Source organism: Bombus vosnesenskii, unplaced genomic scaffold, assembly GCF_011952255.1.
Source record: "Bombus vosnesenskii isolate JDL3184/JDL3185 unplaced genomic scaffold, Bvos_JDL3184-5_v1.1 scf7180000013263, whole genome shotgun sequence".
Lineage (NCBI taxonomy): Eukaryota > Metazoa > Arthropoda > Insecta > Hymenoptera > Apidae > Bombus > Bombus vosnesenskii.
In genome coordinates, this window is record NW_022882923.1 from 812516 (window position 1) to 829576 (window position 17061).

The window sequence follows — 17061 nt, forward strand, 5'->3', positions numbered from 1 at the left end:
TTAAAGAGCTTTAGAGGCGTTCGAGAAGCGTTTGATTAATTCATTATGGCTATATTATTAATCCACTCATTTGTTGGAAAAATGTTACGTATCGTTGTAGAAAGAAATATTATATTTCAAAATAGCATTTCTCTTTCTATATAAAAACTTTGGAAATCTGTATGAAAGTTTTACATTTCATACGTGTATATGAACAACAAGCACTTAGAAAAACTGAGATCAACTGTTCATTACTAATTAATCTAGCATTAAGCAATTTAATGACATAGCGAATAAAAAAGTAACGACTAATAAAACATAATAAGAATCCAGATTTTTCGCGTTCAACTAAATTCAGGATAAATGATACAAGATCCAGATAGTATTCTTTTAATTTATTTTCTATACAATGTTCCTTACCCAAGATTTATTCACTCTGCATCTAATTTGATCGACTATGATATACAAGTTTTATATTGAGTCATTTTAATTAGCGACTAGTTAAGATTTTAGTCTCTCACTTATATGCTACAGCTTACAGCTATAATACAGTTATAAATATGCTTAAAAACTTATGCAGCCTTAGAGTGAAAATTCTTTTTGTGGTTTTCCAACGAGAGCGGCCCTTTGAAATATCTCTGACATATCTCGCAGAAGAAGCGATACTTGTTGTCGTGACACTTCAAATGCTTGTTCAACAGATCTTTCCTCGCGAACGTTTTCTCGCAGTAGTTGCATGAAAATTTGTCTGGATTCACATGAAACGCGTTGTGTCTCGACAAATTGTCTATTCTGGTGTACTTCTTCGTGCAAATATCACAGGTGAACATGGTCCGCTCCGAGTGACACCTCTGATGATACCTTAGGTATCGTTTCTGCGCGAAAGTCTTTTTGCATGCGCAGCAAACCACCTGATTCGATTCGTCTTTCTTCGCATCCATGTGGTCGGCCTGTTCATCGCTGTTATTAAATTCTTGTTTGCAGTACGGACACGTGTATCGTTTCGTTTGCTTGTGCTTCTGTATGTTTTCTAAGAACGTTGGATCTGTCATGATCTTGTAAAGGAAAGTGTCCTTTAATTTCTCATCGGAACCTACGCCGTGATTCGAATCATCTTCGTCCTGACAATCTCGTTTACACAAATTAAGAGCTTCTGATGGTTTATCCGAATCGTTGGTAGTTTGTGTGGTTAATTTGTTTTCGCATGGACCTGAATCTTCTATCCTCGAGGAACCAGCCGCCGAGGAGTTTTCCAGATCTGTCTTTGGAAGTAGTATCTAGAATATATTGATTAATTTCATGATATAGTAACATGGAAATATTATAATTAGTTTTTAGATTACGGGTGTTTATTCATTAGCAGACTGTAGATCAGATCTTCTTTGTTTCAAAAAAATCATCCATACTTCATAAATAGTATAATGTAGCATATTCTCAGCAGATTTTGATATACAGTCTCTAATATACAAACATAGAAATACATCATACATTGTCATTGTCGTCGTTACTAACAGATTCCTTTACATCCTCGGTTGACTGCGAATTGGAATACTTGCAGCTTGGACCAGCTATCAAACTAAGAAGAACTGAATCTCCTTCCGCAGAGGTTTCGCCCTATAAAAACGAATTTATTGGATTTGCAAGAATTGCACGATTGTACGATTTGCATAAACTTATACAATTTGAAAACAGTATAGTTAAACAATATCATTCGGGTACATCGAGCTGGCACAAATTGTATAACGAAAATAAATTACTCAATAGAAATAAATGTTATATTGTATAACGTTGAGAATACTCTTTTTCTACAAATATCCATTCTCAAAAGAATTTCTTCGTCTACAAATTATAATTAACACGTAACGAATAAGAATTATTTAATAAATTCAAGGGAATGACATTACAATGTAACCGTTTATATTTGCGTCATGGCGACTTTCAAGAGTGTGTTATCATGTCGTCCACGAATACCGATGTACACACACACACATACGTACACATAAACACAGCTGTCACACATCGTACCTTCAGTTTAATCGACATATCTAATACTTCCTCCGAATATTTCAAGGTCTCCTTGTCCTTCTTCGCTACTGATTTCGATCGATCTTCTGATTTGATTTTATTCTGATTCAAATCAATCGCATCTTCGTTCGATCCTTGTAACTCATCTTTGCCAGCTTCCGACATATCTTTCTTGTCGTCGTTTGAAGATCGTCCCGTGCTTTCAGACTTTACACTAGAAGATTCCGACTGTGATTCGATGTTTCTGTTGTCCTGAATTACTCGCTGTCTCGGCACGGTTTTCACTCTCATTGTCGTCTATTGCGAAGTAAATCAACTGAACATACATCGATAATGTCAAAATACATCGGTATTGAAATAAGAAATAAATAGCAACTCTTTCATTCACTACAGCATACAAATTGTAAAGATACTTAAAATATTAAACATTACGTGTAATAATAAAAATTGTTAATTATATTATGTTTGTGGCAAAACATATTACTCTAAGATTAATCGTTGAAAATGTTAATTTACACGAATACGCAAGAAGATTTACTTACGTAAGGCATCAGCGTCCTGCGAAATACCAGAATTTTCGTTCACCACGCGCAGTTCCGATATTTTGATTCATTCACTACGGATCGAATTCGACGAGTACGTGATCGAGAATGCCAGCACACGACACACATTTCACATCGCGTTGACGACAGTGACGGAGAAGAAACTGTGTTTAGTTGACCTCGTGCTGACTTTGATGGTTGGCACAACAAAGGGCGCCTGGCGGAGTCGCCGCACGAAAATCCAAGTTTGCAAACACGGGACTGCCTTCAATGAAATTCGACCTCCTGATCGATCCCTAATGATTGCTATAGCAATACTTTTTCTATTAACATTCGCTCGCATTTTTATTCGATAACGTTATCACTCGTTAACGCTAAAATCTCGGATAAGGTCTTTCCGACCGTATATTGCCTTTCTGTCTTTCTGGTTCGAAAACCTTGATTACTCGATGATTTTTCATATCTTTATTGAATTTCGTAATTGTACTTTTACTCTTGAAAAAGATGGATTTGCACTACTATACGAATTTTAATTTATATCTTTGTAACTGTACTTCATTTAAATATTTTATTTTAATAAATTTTTTTTCATAATAATTGTAATAATAATTTCGTTAAAATTTTTTCATATAAGGTCCATTTAATTCCAATCTTTTTTATAATTTCAAAATGAACAATTTTCACTGTCTCCATTTCGAATAAGTAACAAGAAGGAAGGAAACGATTTCATTTCCGACAGATCCTAAGGTTTCAGCTTTGTCAAGGTCGAAGAACAAACCGTATTGTATTTAAATATACAATGAATACAAACGGTATCGACACACGCCCTCGTCTTTCCATTAACCGTTTTTTAATCAGGTTCTATGTTTCAGTTTCGCGGTATCAAATCTCTCTGCTCGTATGATTACTAATTACTGACTAATTACTAAATGATACGAATTTTAACATACTTGGACCTAATTATTTAATATGTAAATACCATAATAAATACAATGTTGTGCCAATGCCTTTTATAGCCACTGAATACTTTCAAACTTCTCCTGTAAGATTCTAATTCGAGCTTCACAAGTAGCCATCGGTGTACGTATTACAAACGCGACATTAACATCATCTCACAGCCATCCACCACAGAACCACTGTTCACTTTCGTAAAAGAACAAACTTGTTCACTGTGAATCGAACGAAGCTATCGTCGCATCGTGGCAAAACCGAAGAGTTGTTGAAATAAAGATAGAATACGAACTAACCGACAGACAGGCAGACAGTCGGACAGTGAGAGGATGGAGGCTGGACAAGGACGGGGCGGAGATGGGGTCAAGCATAAAATTGGGAAAAAAAGGCTGGATGTTTGGTAGGATGTTTCGTGTCCCCTCCCTGCACGTCCTGGTCGTTAATACGGCATAAGGAGGAAGCAGGGTTAAGCGAGGGTGAAGCGAGGATTTTTAATTGTAGTTCAGCCGGTATAACCCCGCTCGACCCGCCGGTATTGTCATACCCGAGCGGCGCTTTTCTTTATTTCCCCAGTGGCTGGATGAGGTTATACATTTTTTTAACTACGGCAATGCCTCCGTCTTCTTATTAGCAAAGCTAATTGGAAATACAAATGGTTATTCACGGTAAGAAGGAAGCCTGAAGACCGACTGTGAGAGCCCAAGTACTAACCGATGGAGGGCTCGGTGAACGAAAAAGAGAGGGTCAGGGGAAGGGGGAGGAGTGAGGACGAAGAAGGCTGGTACACTTCTCTCCGCGTATTAAGCTTGTATTTGCCCCGGATAATTAGGACTTTTTCCCGACCAATTCGGATGAATAATTGATTTTGCTTCAGCCTGCCGGCATACCCCGTCGCTTCTGCTCCTCGTCGAATGACAATCACCCGAAGAAAAATACAGATCTTTCGGATGAAATATTCAGCGGCCACCAGAGGATGGAATGGGTGAACGCGAGGAACGTCCCTGGTTACCACCTGGTTTATCGGTCGATCAAAATATTGTCAGTAACGCTGAATAATTTACTGCCGTCGTGTCTAATGAATTCCTTTAGTATCGATTGATATACGTAATTACGTGACGAGGAGGGAAGATAAGTTGTAAATTGGAAAATTAAAGGACACTGAGTTCGATCGAGTTAGTAGCTTCGAGTTTATTAAGTTTAATTTAATTTATGACTATTCGTGTATTATGAACTATTTCATTATATTTGGATTGTCAATCTCTTAATCGTTTATCTAAAAATTTTCTGCATTTGTAGCTCTGTATCGTTAGATCCGTGTAACATTTATTAATTTATTAATCTTTAACAAATTAACGAAAAGAAAGGTAACTCGGATCTATTATCATTACAAGTATTGCAATAATTGTAAAAGCATTTTAATCAATTACATCTTAATGTTACTACGTATTTACTCAAAGAACAGAGAAGGCAAACAAATCGTTCTCTAAGCTATTAACTACATAAAGAAAAACCGAACCAAAGATGAAACATTTGTGGCACCGTTAAAATTACAAAATGTGAGTTAGATTAAACAGGAAAGAGAATTTGTTTGTGAAAATTCGTAGTACGTTATCAAGCGGAACCGAGGAAGGAATAGTCGGTCAAGCAGCAATCTCGCAGGAGCCTTCTTCCCGCCTGGCCACGAAGAAACGCCCGTGGGGCTCCGCAACTTTTTTTCATCAGCATTTTACGGTTATACTCGCGCATTAATAATGCACATGCTTAATATAAAAAGAAGCCCGCGAGTCTCCGTCTAATAAACTGGAAGAATGCTTTATAACCGGCCGCGGTTTCGGGTCATGAGGAGAGGGTGGCAGAGAGTTTGCTGAAAGCCGGCTAAAGGGGGTGGCTTTCTTCTTTATGCCCGTGGAACGGCCAATCTCTCCAGGACGCGTCGAACGAAAGTGGCCGAACTTCTCCACCCGCGAACAGACAAATCGCCACGCGACGAAAGCGTCGCTCGTTACAGAACTTCCCCCTCGTTTTCCTTTCGGCTCCATTGTCAGCCAACTACCGGAGAATTATATTTTCCCACCAGACTTTGCGTAGCAGAATAAGAATACATTGCTCGAGCGTTTCGAATATGGTTTTTGAAAAACGATAGCGCAACAATCATTGTGATTTAGAGTCACACTGTGATCGTTAGAAATTTTCGACACAGACCCTTTGTAATTTGATTTACATGTAAGTTACGTATTAAGAAAAGTTTTACCATGTGAATTTATTAGTATTATATTCGAATCACGATGCGTGATATATTTGTTCAATAAATATTTTACCTTTCAGAACTCTCTCTGGTCTCAACAGCATTCATAGTGAAATAATGTTTTGACCGAAAATTGTTGAGCTATGATTCGCACGGGGAAACGGTGTGATACATTTATATATTTTATTTTTCGTTGTAGTAGAATTAAATCGACATTTTAGTTATTGAAAAGACAAAATTTCCACAGAGATGAATCTTGATTTCTTATACCATTCTTATGTCTTATGTATATATATGTATAACAATTAAATCATCGTACAGTTATCGTTGAACGAGTCCTGAATTTTTACATAGAATTATACCCGTTATTCTCGATAAAAGATTATGTTTCCTGTTAATAATGCTTACTGTTTCGGGCGGTCAAAACGGAAAGTGATTTTTATCACGGAGCATAGATATATTTTTCTATCATTTTCCGGTGGAATAAATTATTCATGACAAGACAGTCACCTCCAGTTATATCATCAACGTGACGTTCGAATGTAAATCATTTTTAGCCAGGCAATTTTCATATTCATCTTATCCTCGAGAGTCAAATGAATTTTTCGTTCTCCCCGGAGCTGATTTCCGAGTTGCGAGCGAGAGGAGGCCGACACCAGATAGCGGAGGTGAGACTTTTTGAAAAATATGAGTTTAATAAAGAAGAAAGTATGATGTATAGCCCGCTGCCAAGGGAGAGAACTTACCAGGATCAACCGACTTCGATACCCAGATATTGTATGTGTAATATAAGCAGATGAAGGGAATTGCCGCGATGTACTGGGTGTCACGATATTTCACTAGATGTTCGACCGTTCTGCCCAAACATATTAAATCTTTCTCGCGTCATCTTTAACGATAATATGATTTTAATATTAATAGCTGATCTGTTATATGTAAATTATTCCAGAACGTTTATTAAGTTATTCCGTAACGTTTTTTCAATTATAATTCTTCTACAGTTCTTAGTCTAATACATCTCTGTTATTTGATTATTTTATAAAAAGACAACATTTTAATGACACGATATATCTTCATCAAATAGAAAAGCACAGAGATAAGATCAGGCAATGGACATCGAATATGTTTTTTATCATTCGTTCTAGATGCTTCCCTTCCGTATCGTAGAATCTGAGAGGAATTTCCATGGAAATCGATGACACCATCGAAGACAGTTTCGGAGGAGAGAGAAACGGTGAATAGATATCCGTAACTTATCCAGATAAGGGGTTGTAAAACGATGTAGCTATCTGCCAATACGGTTTCCTCCCTCTTCGCGAAGGGAGTCGAAGGAAGGTCTTGCATCCAGGTTGCGGCCAGATATAGAGGGAGCAATTCGGTAGAAATTGATGCCATTTGAATATCGTTCGCTACAACACATTTCCAAGATGCTACTGTTTCTATAGCCGTTCGTATCGTTTCCCCAGATATCCATCTGTTTGTGAAGTATTTTCGACTCCTGGTCCGAGAATGGTCATAAATCAATGTTTCACACAGTAGATAAGTTTAATATTTTTACAGTAATATTCTAAATTTTCACCTTTCCTTTTTGTCATCTTTTCTTTCTCTTCGTATTTCCTTGTTCTCTACCTTGGCTAACAATTATTATAATAAGAATTCCCAAGATATCAATACATAGACTTTCATCCGTACGCAAGTCATGAGACCTTTGCTATTATTAAATGTAACCCTTAATAAAATACAATACAATTTAATTTTCCTCGTAATTAGATTGCAGATATCTATGCAAATTTCTATATAGGTAGACAATTGTTTTACCTACTAACAATAGAAGAAGAATGCTATAACGAGTCTTAAAGCTTCGATATGTTGTATACAAAAAACGCAGAAAAATCCGTAGCCCACTCACAACACACGCGGTTAACAAGCATCAGCTTCATTCTTTAATTACTATACCTACTAATATCAGGGTATTAAATGTCTCTTAACTCATAGCTGGTTATGTAAATCTGCACGATCTTCAGGCGTGCAGAAGCTTCGAACCATCGAAAACTACGTAAAAACTGCAAGTAGCATCAACTCTTAATCAACGCTTCTTCTCACCGGTGCATTGCCGTTAATTTCATTAAACGCGGCGAGTATTAATATAATTAGGGCAATTAGAGATGTCGGCACATAGAAACGATGTACGCATTACCGGGCGAAGAATATCTCGGCTACGTGACACGGTAGCATCACGTAGGCGCTATCTACACCGTTGTTTATCGAGCGCACTGTTCCAGTCAAAGTATGTATACAGTGCTCAGTGCCCGTCAATGGCGTTTCTTAGCTTATGCATAAAGCTCTTTCGCTAGCTCCGTCGTGTTCCCGTCGGGCCTGCTCTCCGGTGTTCCTTGTCCCCTTCCCTGCCAGCTTCTCATCTCTCACGATTTCAGCCCTCTCTCCCACCCAACCCCCCTATTTCATCGAGGCTTCAACCCCTTCTTCGACTGGTAGCAGCGAGCGGAGCAAGCAGTGCGTCTCGCTCGCTCGCGAGTGTTTCTGCCAGGATGTATCGCAAAATCTATACCGCTGAGGGCGCGAGGAGGTGAGACGAAGGCACCCAGGACGGGGGGGAGGAGCAGCCGAGAGTCAGAGGATGAGACGGAAGAGTGGGCGATGTGGCGGAGGCCAGGGCGGTTTTCGAGAAGGGTGAGCCCCGTCACATTTCACTACAGACTAATAACTTCTGAATATTCATTTCGTGTTTCTCCTTGCCTGCTTGCGTACCCGTAAGCAAGGCTAATGCGACGCTCACAACGCGCCAGACTTTCGGCGCAGTCAGCTACGTACACTGCCTGGCTGATTGTCCCATTCACTTTGTCGCGACTTATTCGTTTCTTTTGCATTTTGGTAGAAATTTAAATCGATGAAATATAAAAAGTTTGTAGTAATTTTGTATAGGAAAGAAATTCTCTTTCGATGACACTATGTAATTAAATTTTAGTAAGCGAATGGTGGTCGAAGAAAAATGAGATTTACCCTTTGTTTGCACAGGTTCTTACTTGAAGTTGAAAATATGGATGTTTGTACTAATTTTATGCGCGAATTCTTATTTGATGGCACTACGTAGTTAACTTTTAGTGGATATAGAAGAATATTTAATATAAAATGGATCTAGAAGAACATCGAACATATATTATTTGATAGTAATAATAAAAGAAATGGTAAATGAATATGAAGTTCAAAGTAGGATGCGTAATTAAAATATCCTTTCAGTTTCATGTTGCTCGTATATTCGTGCTTGTTTTCATATGTATCTAACGAGAAGATTTGAGATTCACGTTCTAGTTAATCTGATGCAAAGCTTACAAACAGCCAGTGGAAGTTATACACTTTTAAAGAATCTTATATACCTGTAATATGAAACTCATCGTTCTTAAAATACACATACATATATTAGGTAATATGAAATTAAAATAACGTAGAAATTCTGTTTATTCGAAAAAGTAAATCGATCACATAGATCGCACGAAATCTGTCGACTTCGTGTGAGGCGAGCTTAAGGAACACGTAACTCTCCTTCGCCGAAGCGAGAAAAACAGAACAGCTTGAAGGCGAGGGAAAAGCGAGAGGCGGTCGTCATGGTAACTATGAATTAAGTAATCAATGAATTATTATTGACATTGATGTTTTCGTCCGGCTTCTTACGATACTTCGAGTCTTATGAAACACGTTGCCCCGCGTTTCTGATTAATACGTCGAGAGTGTATTTTATTGGATTAAGAGGGAAGCTCAGATTCAAGCAATTTTTCCCTCCTTAATTACCGATTTGACAAACTGACTGATTCAACCAGCAAGACGTCAATATACAAACTTACCTCTAGCATTTGAAATACATTAAAATATAATTTAAAAATAGAGTAGATCGTCGACAAATTTTTGTTCGAACGACGTACAGAAGATATAAAAAAAACATAAATTAGTAATTTATCGCTGTTAGATATTTTCATATCGTAATAAAGTGCCACAAATTAGACACTATCAATTAATTAACAGATGTTCCTGCTAATTTCCACTCTCCTACTCCTCTCCCCTTCGCCACTGTCGTTCTTCCTTATCGACAAAGAGCTGTACCTAATTCGAAATGGAACTCGTAGAAAATGCGATAGGATGCTGAGGCTCACGAGGGTGGAGAAGAAAGTCAGGGGTGGCCGGAAGAAAGGCGTGCGGTGGAATGCTTTGGGCCAACGGAAGAGACATCGCGCCTCCTTCAATTCCGCGATCTCTGCAACAAATTAGCACAGACAAATTTCTCCCTTGCCTCGAACCCTCTGTCGTTTCTTCCTCGGTGCATACTTCGCTGAAATTTCCTCGTGTCCCGTCGCTCACCTTAACGAAATACCCAGCCCGTGCTTTTTCGCTTCTTCAGGGATCCACTGATTGGGAAACGTAATTTTCTTTGCTGTCGATGCTTTCACAATAACGCCGATACTGTAGGTATTTTCTTGGTAAAGAAATAACTTGTAGAAATATCGATTACGCTATCTTCAGAACGATAACAGATTATCATCCCTAGAAAATAAACATGAAAATATAAAATTATAACTAAACATACTACAAGCAATTGTTAAATATAATAGTAGTTTATTACAGGCCAATACAAAATAAAACTACTCAATGATGCAATTGTTCTATACAATAGCCATTGATAATTAACTGCGTTCAATAATTACGAATAACTATTACATAATAAATCATATCCAAACAAACTACATAGATGAATTCAGAATACATTCAATCTCGCCCATTTAAATCCTTGGATGAATTTACGTTATTCTTCCTCTTTAATATTAAACTCTCGACTTTCCCGATAATTATTCACATCAAATTCCCATCCCCACAAATATTAATAATCAGGCAAAATAAAAGTATCGATGCATAAACTCAATGTTATGAACAAAAAGAAGTGGTTTTTCGTATTCGACCTGCTCGTTTTCATATTTGATTAGAAATTATTGAGAAGTTTCGTTAAATCAAGTTGTGTATTAAATGACGACTTTACATAAGCAAGATCGAAAACAACCAAGACCTGGGCATAAAAGAGCCAGGACAAAACGAATGAAAATTTTACAACGACGACTGACAATCGTGAATTCGCCCCTTGCTGTTTCCTATAGAGCCCTGGACGACGGACCAGTGTACCAACCCTCCATTGTCTCCAGCGGCCCCCCTCCGGTTAGGAAGCGCGCGATAATAAATATAGAGAAAATGAAAAATTATTAAAAACTTCCTTTTTAGCCTTGGTAATCCTCGTCGCCCCCAGAGATGCCGCATTAAAAACCTGCCACCCCTGCTCCACCCTCTGGCGACCTCTTTCTCCGCCTCTGCTTTCTCCACCCTTGTCCATCCTGACTCGAGATCCTCGGGGTTGGGTGTCCGGACACGCGAATTATTTATACGTAGAAATCCTCTGACGACATTACCACAGTGTTAGCATTAAATCATAATGTACGACTCGCTGCGAACCACCGTGATTCGTCCTTACGCGCGTTCCTCTGACAGCGGGATCTTTTCCCTAGATTTATCGTGTTCTTTTTTAGCCGTTCGCTAATTTCTACGAATAACAGATTTTTTTAAGAGTTCACCGGAAGATCTTCGAAGGAACGACGATTACTCGAAACGGACTATCTTCCGTTTGTTTTTTATTTATATATCGAGGAGCTTCCTGGAAAAAGAACGCATAAGACGAAACAGCGAATCGGGTAGGTTGCGTTGGTTGTAATTCTAACTTTTCAGTATAAGGTTACTATTGCGTGAATTAGTAATTGCAATGGATCTTGCAAATCTTCTTTCTCTATTTATCGAATAAAGAAAAATTTCCTAATAATTGAACTATTCAGAAAATACACTGGGGAACGATTAATTACTTAATAGACCTAACTAAATAGACTTAGAGGATCAATTATTAATCGATTATATATATTATATAGCATTTTTTGATATTAGTACATTATATAGTACACACGTTTAAGCATATAGTTCTAGGGACAGTTATATAACTATGATATTTTTCTTTATTAGGTTAAATATGCATTTTGGATACACCGAGAAAATATCTTTTCAAGGAGATTACCTTTTCCAACGATGCTTCGTGCGAATAATAACGAAGCTCCGATACGTGTCTGTATTTTATCAAAGTGCATGTACTTTATCAGACACACATTCGGCGGACGTTTCGTATCTCCTAACATCCAGGAAGCATTCCGTACATTTCCATAATTAAAAGGCTAGGTGATCAGCACTCGCAATAATGATTCCCTTGGCGTTCACAAAAATCTACGAAAGATTTATCTCGCTTCGGCCGTCGGTCCGTCGGTCTGAAAGAACGATACTTATCGCTGGATGGGGTGGTGGAAGGGAAACATGAAAATCCATATGAATCATCTGATGCAACGCTCTCTACATGCGTATCTCTTACGTCTGGGCGAACGGCAGAAGAACACAAAGCTAATGCAATTTTGCAATTACACCGAGCTCGCGCTCCTCCCTTCCTGTGAGCCGGGGAGGTTCAGAGGAATGTCGGCAATACCGCGAGAATATTTAAATTTCGTTTCGTTTCCGCGTCGTTATTCTTTCATCCACGGTCCGCCGGCTTTATCCCTCGTCGGCAATTAATTGGCAAATTCAATCGGCGCACGAGGATGCAAAGGACCTAGCCTTTTATACCCGCGACGTTAAGTTCTCGTTGGAATAGATTCCGTTGTATCTAATTTTACTGCGTCAAGTATTACGTACAATTGCTCACGAAAGTATTCTAACGCTTATGAAGGAGAACTTTTCTGTCCACAGCGTTATACGGAACATCTTGAGATTTCATTAAGGCTGTAATGAAATACGAATGTATACTTTTTATGAACACATTTTTATAAGATCAACTTGTAAACACAGTAGAAGTATTTGGATACTTTACACGCGTTCTATATGTTCCTAAATCATCAAAATTCTCATAAATGCACAAGTACATTCAACCTACTGATAACCGTACTTAAAGACACCGCATTTTGCAAGAACAAACTGTACGACAATAAATGACGAAGTTCGACATAAAGTTCGGAGGTAAGTAAAAATTTGGACGAGGAAACGATCAGCGTTCGTTGATCACCCGGGGCATTCTTTTAATTACGGTCCTCAGAGATTTAACATTCGCGCGTATCATTTTCCACTTGCGAGTCGCTTAATGCATCACGCCGCCGTCAAAATAAGCCCAGCACCAAGTAATAAATCCCGAGATTATCATGATATAATAGACGCGTCCGTGAAACATTCAGTCCTTTCATACTTCGTCCGGATCCAATTCTCCGTCCAGCGGAAAGTTTCCGAAGGATACGTAATAATCCTCTCCGCAATTCCGCGCGCTCCGCTCTTTCCCTCTATAGATAGAAGGGGCGTGAGAGAAGAGACGGCGCGAAAGAGAAGAACACGGGGAAGAGGGAAACGGGAGTAAAAAGGGAAAGAGAGAAGGACGAGGGGGTACGGCATGTAGGTACGGGCCGGCTGCTGTATTAGATTTGCTTTCTAGGACACTTTAATCAAAATGTACCTATGTAAATTTTTGAATACACATCCCTCGTCTCCCGCGATGTTTGTATAGGTCAGGCGAAGGTATTTTGCTGGCGGGCACCACTGTCGCAAACCGCGGCGGCTGCCGTCGCCGCCATTGCGTCCCCGTGAATTAAAGAATTTGCAATTCTGAAATTCAGGTGATCGCATACATACACACCATCCGGTTTTATCTCCTCGGCGGCCTTTCGTCGCGGGGTAAGTATCGACCGAGGCTGCCTCCGCTGGTGGACCTGCTGCCGTCCAAGAATGCGGATACAACGAACATCCGTTTCAACCAAGAAGCTTCTTCGATCCCCGCTATTACCTATTCTCTTTGACGATAAATATGTACTATTGTTTTTAAATATACAAGTGTTAGCAAAATTCATACTGGATACTTTCGAATGAATACAACTTTATTCTTGTAAAGTTTGTGAAGAAGGTAACGGAAAGGAATAGTTTCAGGAAAGGAATAAATTTTATTCGATGGAGATACGTAGGAAGGAATTTTATCGTATATCGAGCAGATAAGAGGTGTAATATTGCGTTATCGCTTTAAACGCCTGTAACGTTTCATATCGACGATTCGACGGTTCGATATCTCTATCCAAACGAGTATCGCGAAACAGCGAGTACGGGGGAGATGAAAGGCTGGCGAGCGACGAATTTCAAGATAAATTCCAAAGGACAATTACGACATTTTAATTGCACAATACCCGGGCATAGAGAACGTCGAACAGAGAGCAGAGGGACGAGAAAGGCGAGGTAAAAAGGAGAAGAGAGGCGACAGAAGAGGCAGGCAGCTCGGCGCTGGTGACGGAAAAGGTGAAAGAAGAGAAAGACAGACAAAGGGGTGGCGTGTGGAAGTGGGGATGGACGGGCACAAGAAATGACCGACCAAGCACACACGCGTATAATTATAATAACATTACTTGACAGAGATGGCAGCGAGAGACGAGCCTTGCCGGACAGGCTCCGGCGAGCATTGAAATATTATACCTACCAAAGAGAAAATAATTAAAATTCAACCCTTGCGCTTGCTTGCTTGGCTCGCATACGAACACACAGAAAGAGACCACGTACGTCTCCCTATGTGTATGTACGCGTGTGAAAGTGTGCGCGCGCGAGCGTGCATCGACGTACTTACCCACGTATCGCACGGTAACCACCCCATCCTTCACGGCCGCCCCCACTTCTTTTCCAAGGATGGGGTTTCCCATATTTTTTCCAGCGCCGTAGGTACCAGGTATTCTAGAAACGTTTGTTCGTTACGGACGTGATTCTGAGCATCGTTCCACGGTAAGTAGAAAAATCTACCGTGCACGGTACTCGCGCATCGGATTATCAAATCTACTACACGTAATTCCTTTTCGCTTTTATTATGAATCTTTATGCTCGCGCCGAATGTAACATTAATTATTGAGAAAAATTTCCCGTCGTGTTATTCGTTGCTGAAAAATGTCTAAGGATATGCCGTGGTACTCGTTGATAAATAAAAACGTCTGATATACGTATACAGTGATGTATTAGAATACGCAATATATTTCCTTTCAAAATATACTTAGAAATTGGTTAAGGGTGAAGTTGAGTAAGATACAGAAGTATGTAAAAATGAGATTTTCGTCCCAGATTTCAACTGTTCGAAAATGTTTTATGCTTTTATCTACAGTTTCAATGTAAATTTGAAGTCACCGTATAAAGAGTCTAAGTATATCTTGAGAAGTTCTTGGTTATAAATTGAACTGTTTCATAGATATTTTGCACTTAGCACCGTTACGAAGACAAAATTAACACTCTTTCTCGTTTACAGTTAATTAGTAACGTTGTTCAAATATAGGTTTTACGATCTTCCAAATTTCGAATTATACCATTCGTAATTAGAAATTTCATTTCAAATTATCCCAAATGAAATTTCAACATTTTTCCAGATACGATGCGATACGCTAACTATGTTTCCTACTAAATATGTTTATTAATCCTTTGAACTGTACAAATGTAGATGTTGCGATGTTATTCGGACAACTGGAGGAGAGTTACTACATAAAAATTTAAGACACGGACCAGAAGTATAGAAATTTTGGGAGATTACATTTCAATCGTGTAATAAGTAAGTTAAACACCCGCAGAAATTTGACGGTTCAGCCGAAAAGGGAGAGACGAAGCTTAGACGTCGCATAGCCGGCAAACTTCTTACTCGTATAAATGCAATACCGGCACTTCGGTCAAATATGCATTAATAAAGCCGTATTAATCTCGCAGGGAAAGATAGAGCGATATTATCGGGCGACGTCCTCGGCGAACGTCAGTTCACCTCCGTCGTAACTTTTTCATGAATAATCCCGGTGCTAATTTGAATAAATTATAACAGGCGGCGTTTGACCGGGCCCGAATTCTCTCGACAGTGCTATTGATAGCCGTGAAAACGGAACAACGGCCGAGGGTGGATTTCCGCGACTTCCATTAATTCCTTTGTCTCCCGTTTGTGGGCAGAGAAGTGATTTTCAAGGACTTCTTTTTTTCCTCTCTCCCTATCCATGGCCAATCCATTAAAATATCAATTAGAACGTACCGGAACCCGCGTCGCTTTTTTCCCCAAGATCGATGCTTTTTCTTCGCTTGCCTCCTTGCTGACGGCGGAATCGGCTCAAGCAACTGTAGGAAACGCGTTTCCGCGCTGGAAATCGAGGCGGTCCATTGTTGTCGAGCGGGACAAAAAGGCAAGGAGGCTTACGGAACGGAAATAGGAAGTGCTTGCTGCTTACCACCGATACGTTCTTCCGCGCTGCTAAATAATTCAGCCTCGCTCTACCGAAATTTTCGCAACCGCTTAATCTCTTCTGGTTCGCTAAAGCTGATTATAACGGTTAACGAAATGCTTCAATTCGTCACGCTTTGATAGTAATTGAATTATTGTGTCGATCTTCCAGGTATAGCACACGTGACCTACTCTATTATTCAACAATACACAATTTTCGAATAATATAATAAAAAGTATTTATATTCGTGAATGTTTAAAATCCTCTTTTCTTTTTGTCACTCTAAATATACGTACAATAAAGTAAAACGAAAGTGTAAAAGGGGAACCTGTCGTTTGGAGATTGCTCGATTTAGAAATCAAACATTCCAGTGCTCTAAGAATGCTTTAAGAATGCTTTAAGAACGCTCCAAAAATGCTTCGTGCTGAACGAACGAGATTGCTTCGTCCGATGCTTCTAACTGTGGGGGGAGTGGACGAATAATTTCATACAATATATTTGCAAATGTCTCTTCTTCTTTTTTAAATCATGCAATACGATGAAACTCGCAATTATAATTTCTAACGAGCATTTCGTTCATTTAATCGAAACAAGTTGAATTAAAATTTAAAGCTATTCGTAGTCAAGAGAAAAGTATCGCAAGTAAAAGACAGTATCGCGATCGCGGTATTCTTAGGATTCCGAATTCCTTCTTAGCGATAGCATCTACGAAGCCATCGAACCACGAATGGAGGAGTCCCGAGGCGAATGGAAGAATCTGGAGTTGCTCCTTCTACGCGCAACAGAGAAAGAGAGAAAACGAGAGAAAGTGGAATCGGTGTCTGCAAGTGTTATTTGTACCGTATCGAAGAATCCCCAACTTCAACTCCACCCCCAGAACCGACTCACCATTTCCCCCAGTCGTTTCGTTTCTCCAGCGACAAATAAGCAACGGAACGAACATGGCCCTATCTCGCACCAGCAACGACTCGTCTTGGAA

At 39.3% G+C, this 17061-nt stretch overlaps 1 protein-coding gene across 2 annotated transcripts; it reads right to left on the bottom strand.

Annotated features, from left to right (window-relative positions):
- Window positions 1-413: 413 nt before the first annotated feature.
- Window positions 414-2735, bottom strand: LOC117233210 (GDNF-inducible zinc finger protein 1-like). Of its 2 annotated transcripts, none has more exons than XM_033493302.1 (4): window positions 2547-2735; window positions 2005-2301; window positions 1468-1593; window positions 414-1256 (listed from the first exon to the last, which is right to left on the bottom strand). In XM_033493302.1, the coding sequence occupies exons 1-4, from the start codon at window positions 2553-2555 to the stop codon at window positions 552-554; spliced, it is 1137 nt and encodes a 378-aa protein (XP_033349193.1). In that variant the 5' UTR covers window positions 2556-2735; the 3' UTR covers window positions 414-551. The 2 variants fall into 2 exon arrangements, with proteins under 2 accessions (XP_033349193.1, XP_033349203.1); XM_033493312.1 differs by having other exon boundaries at window positions 415-1256; window positions 2005-2320; window positions 2547-2723.
- Window positions 2736-17061: the final 14326 nt, after the last annotated feature.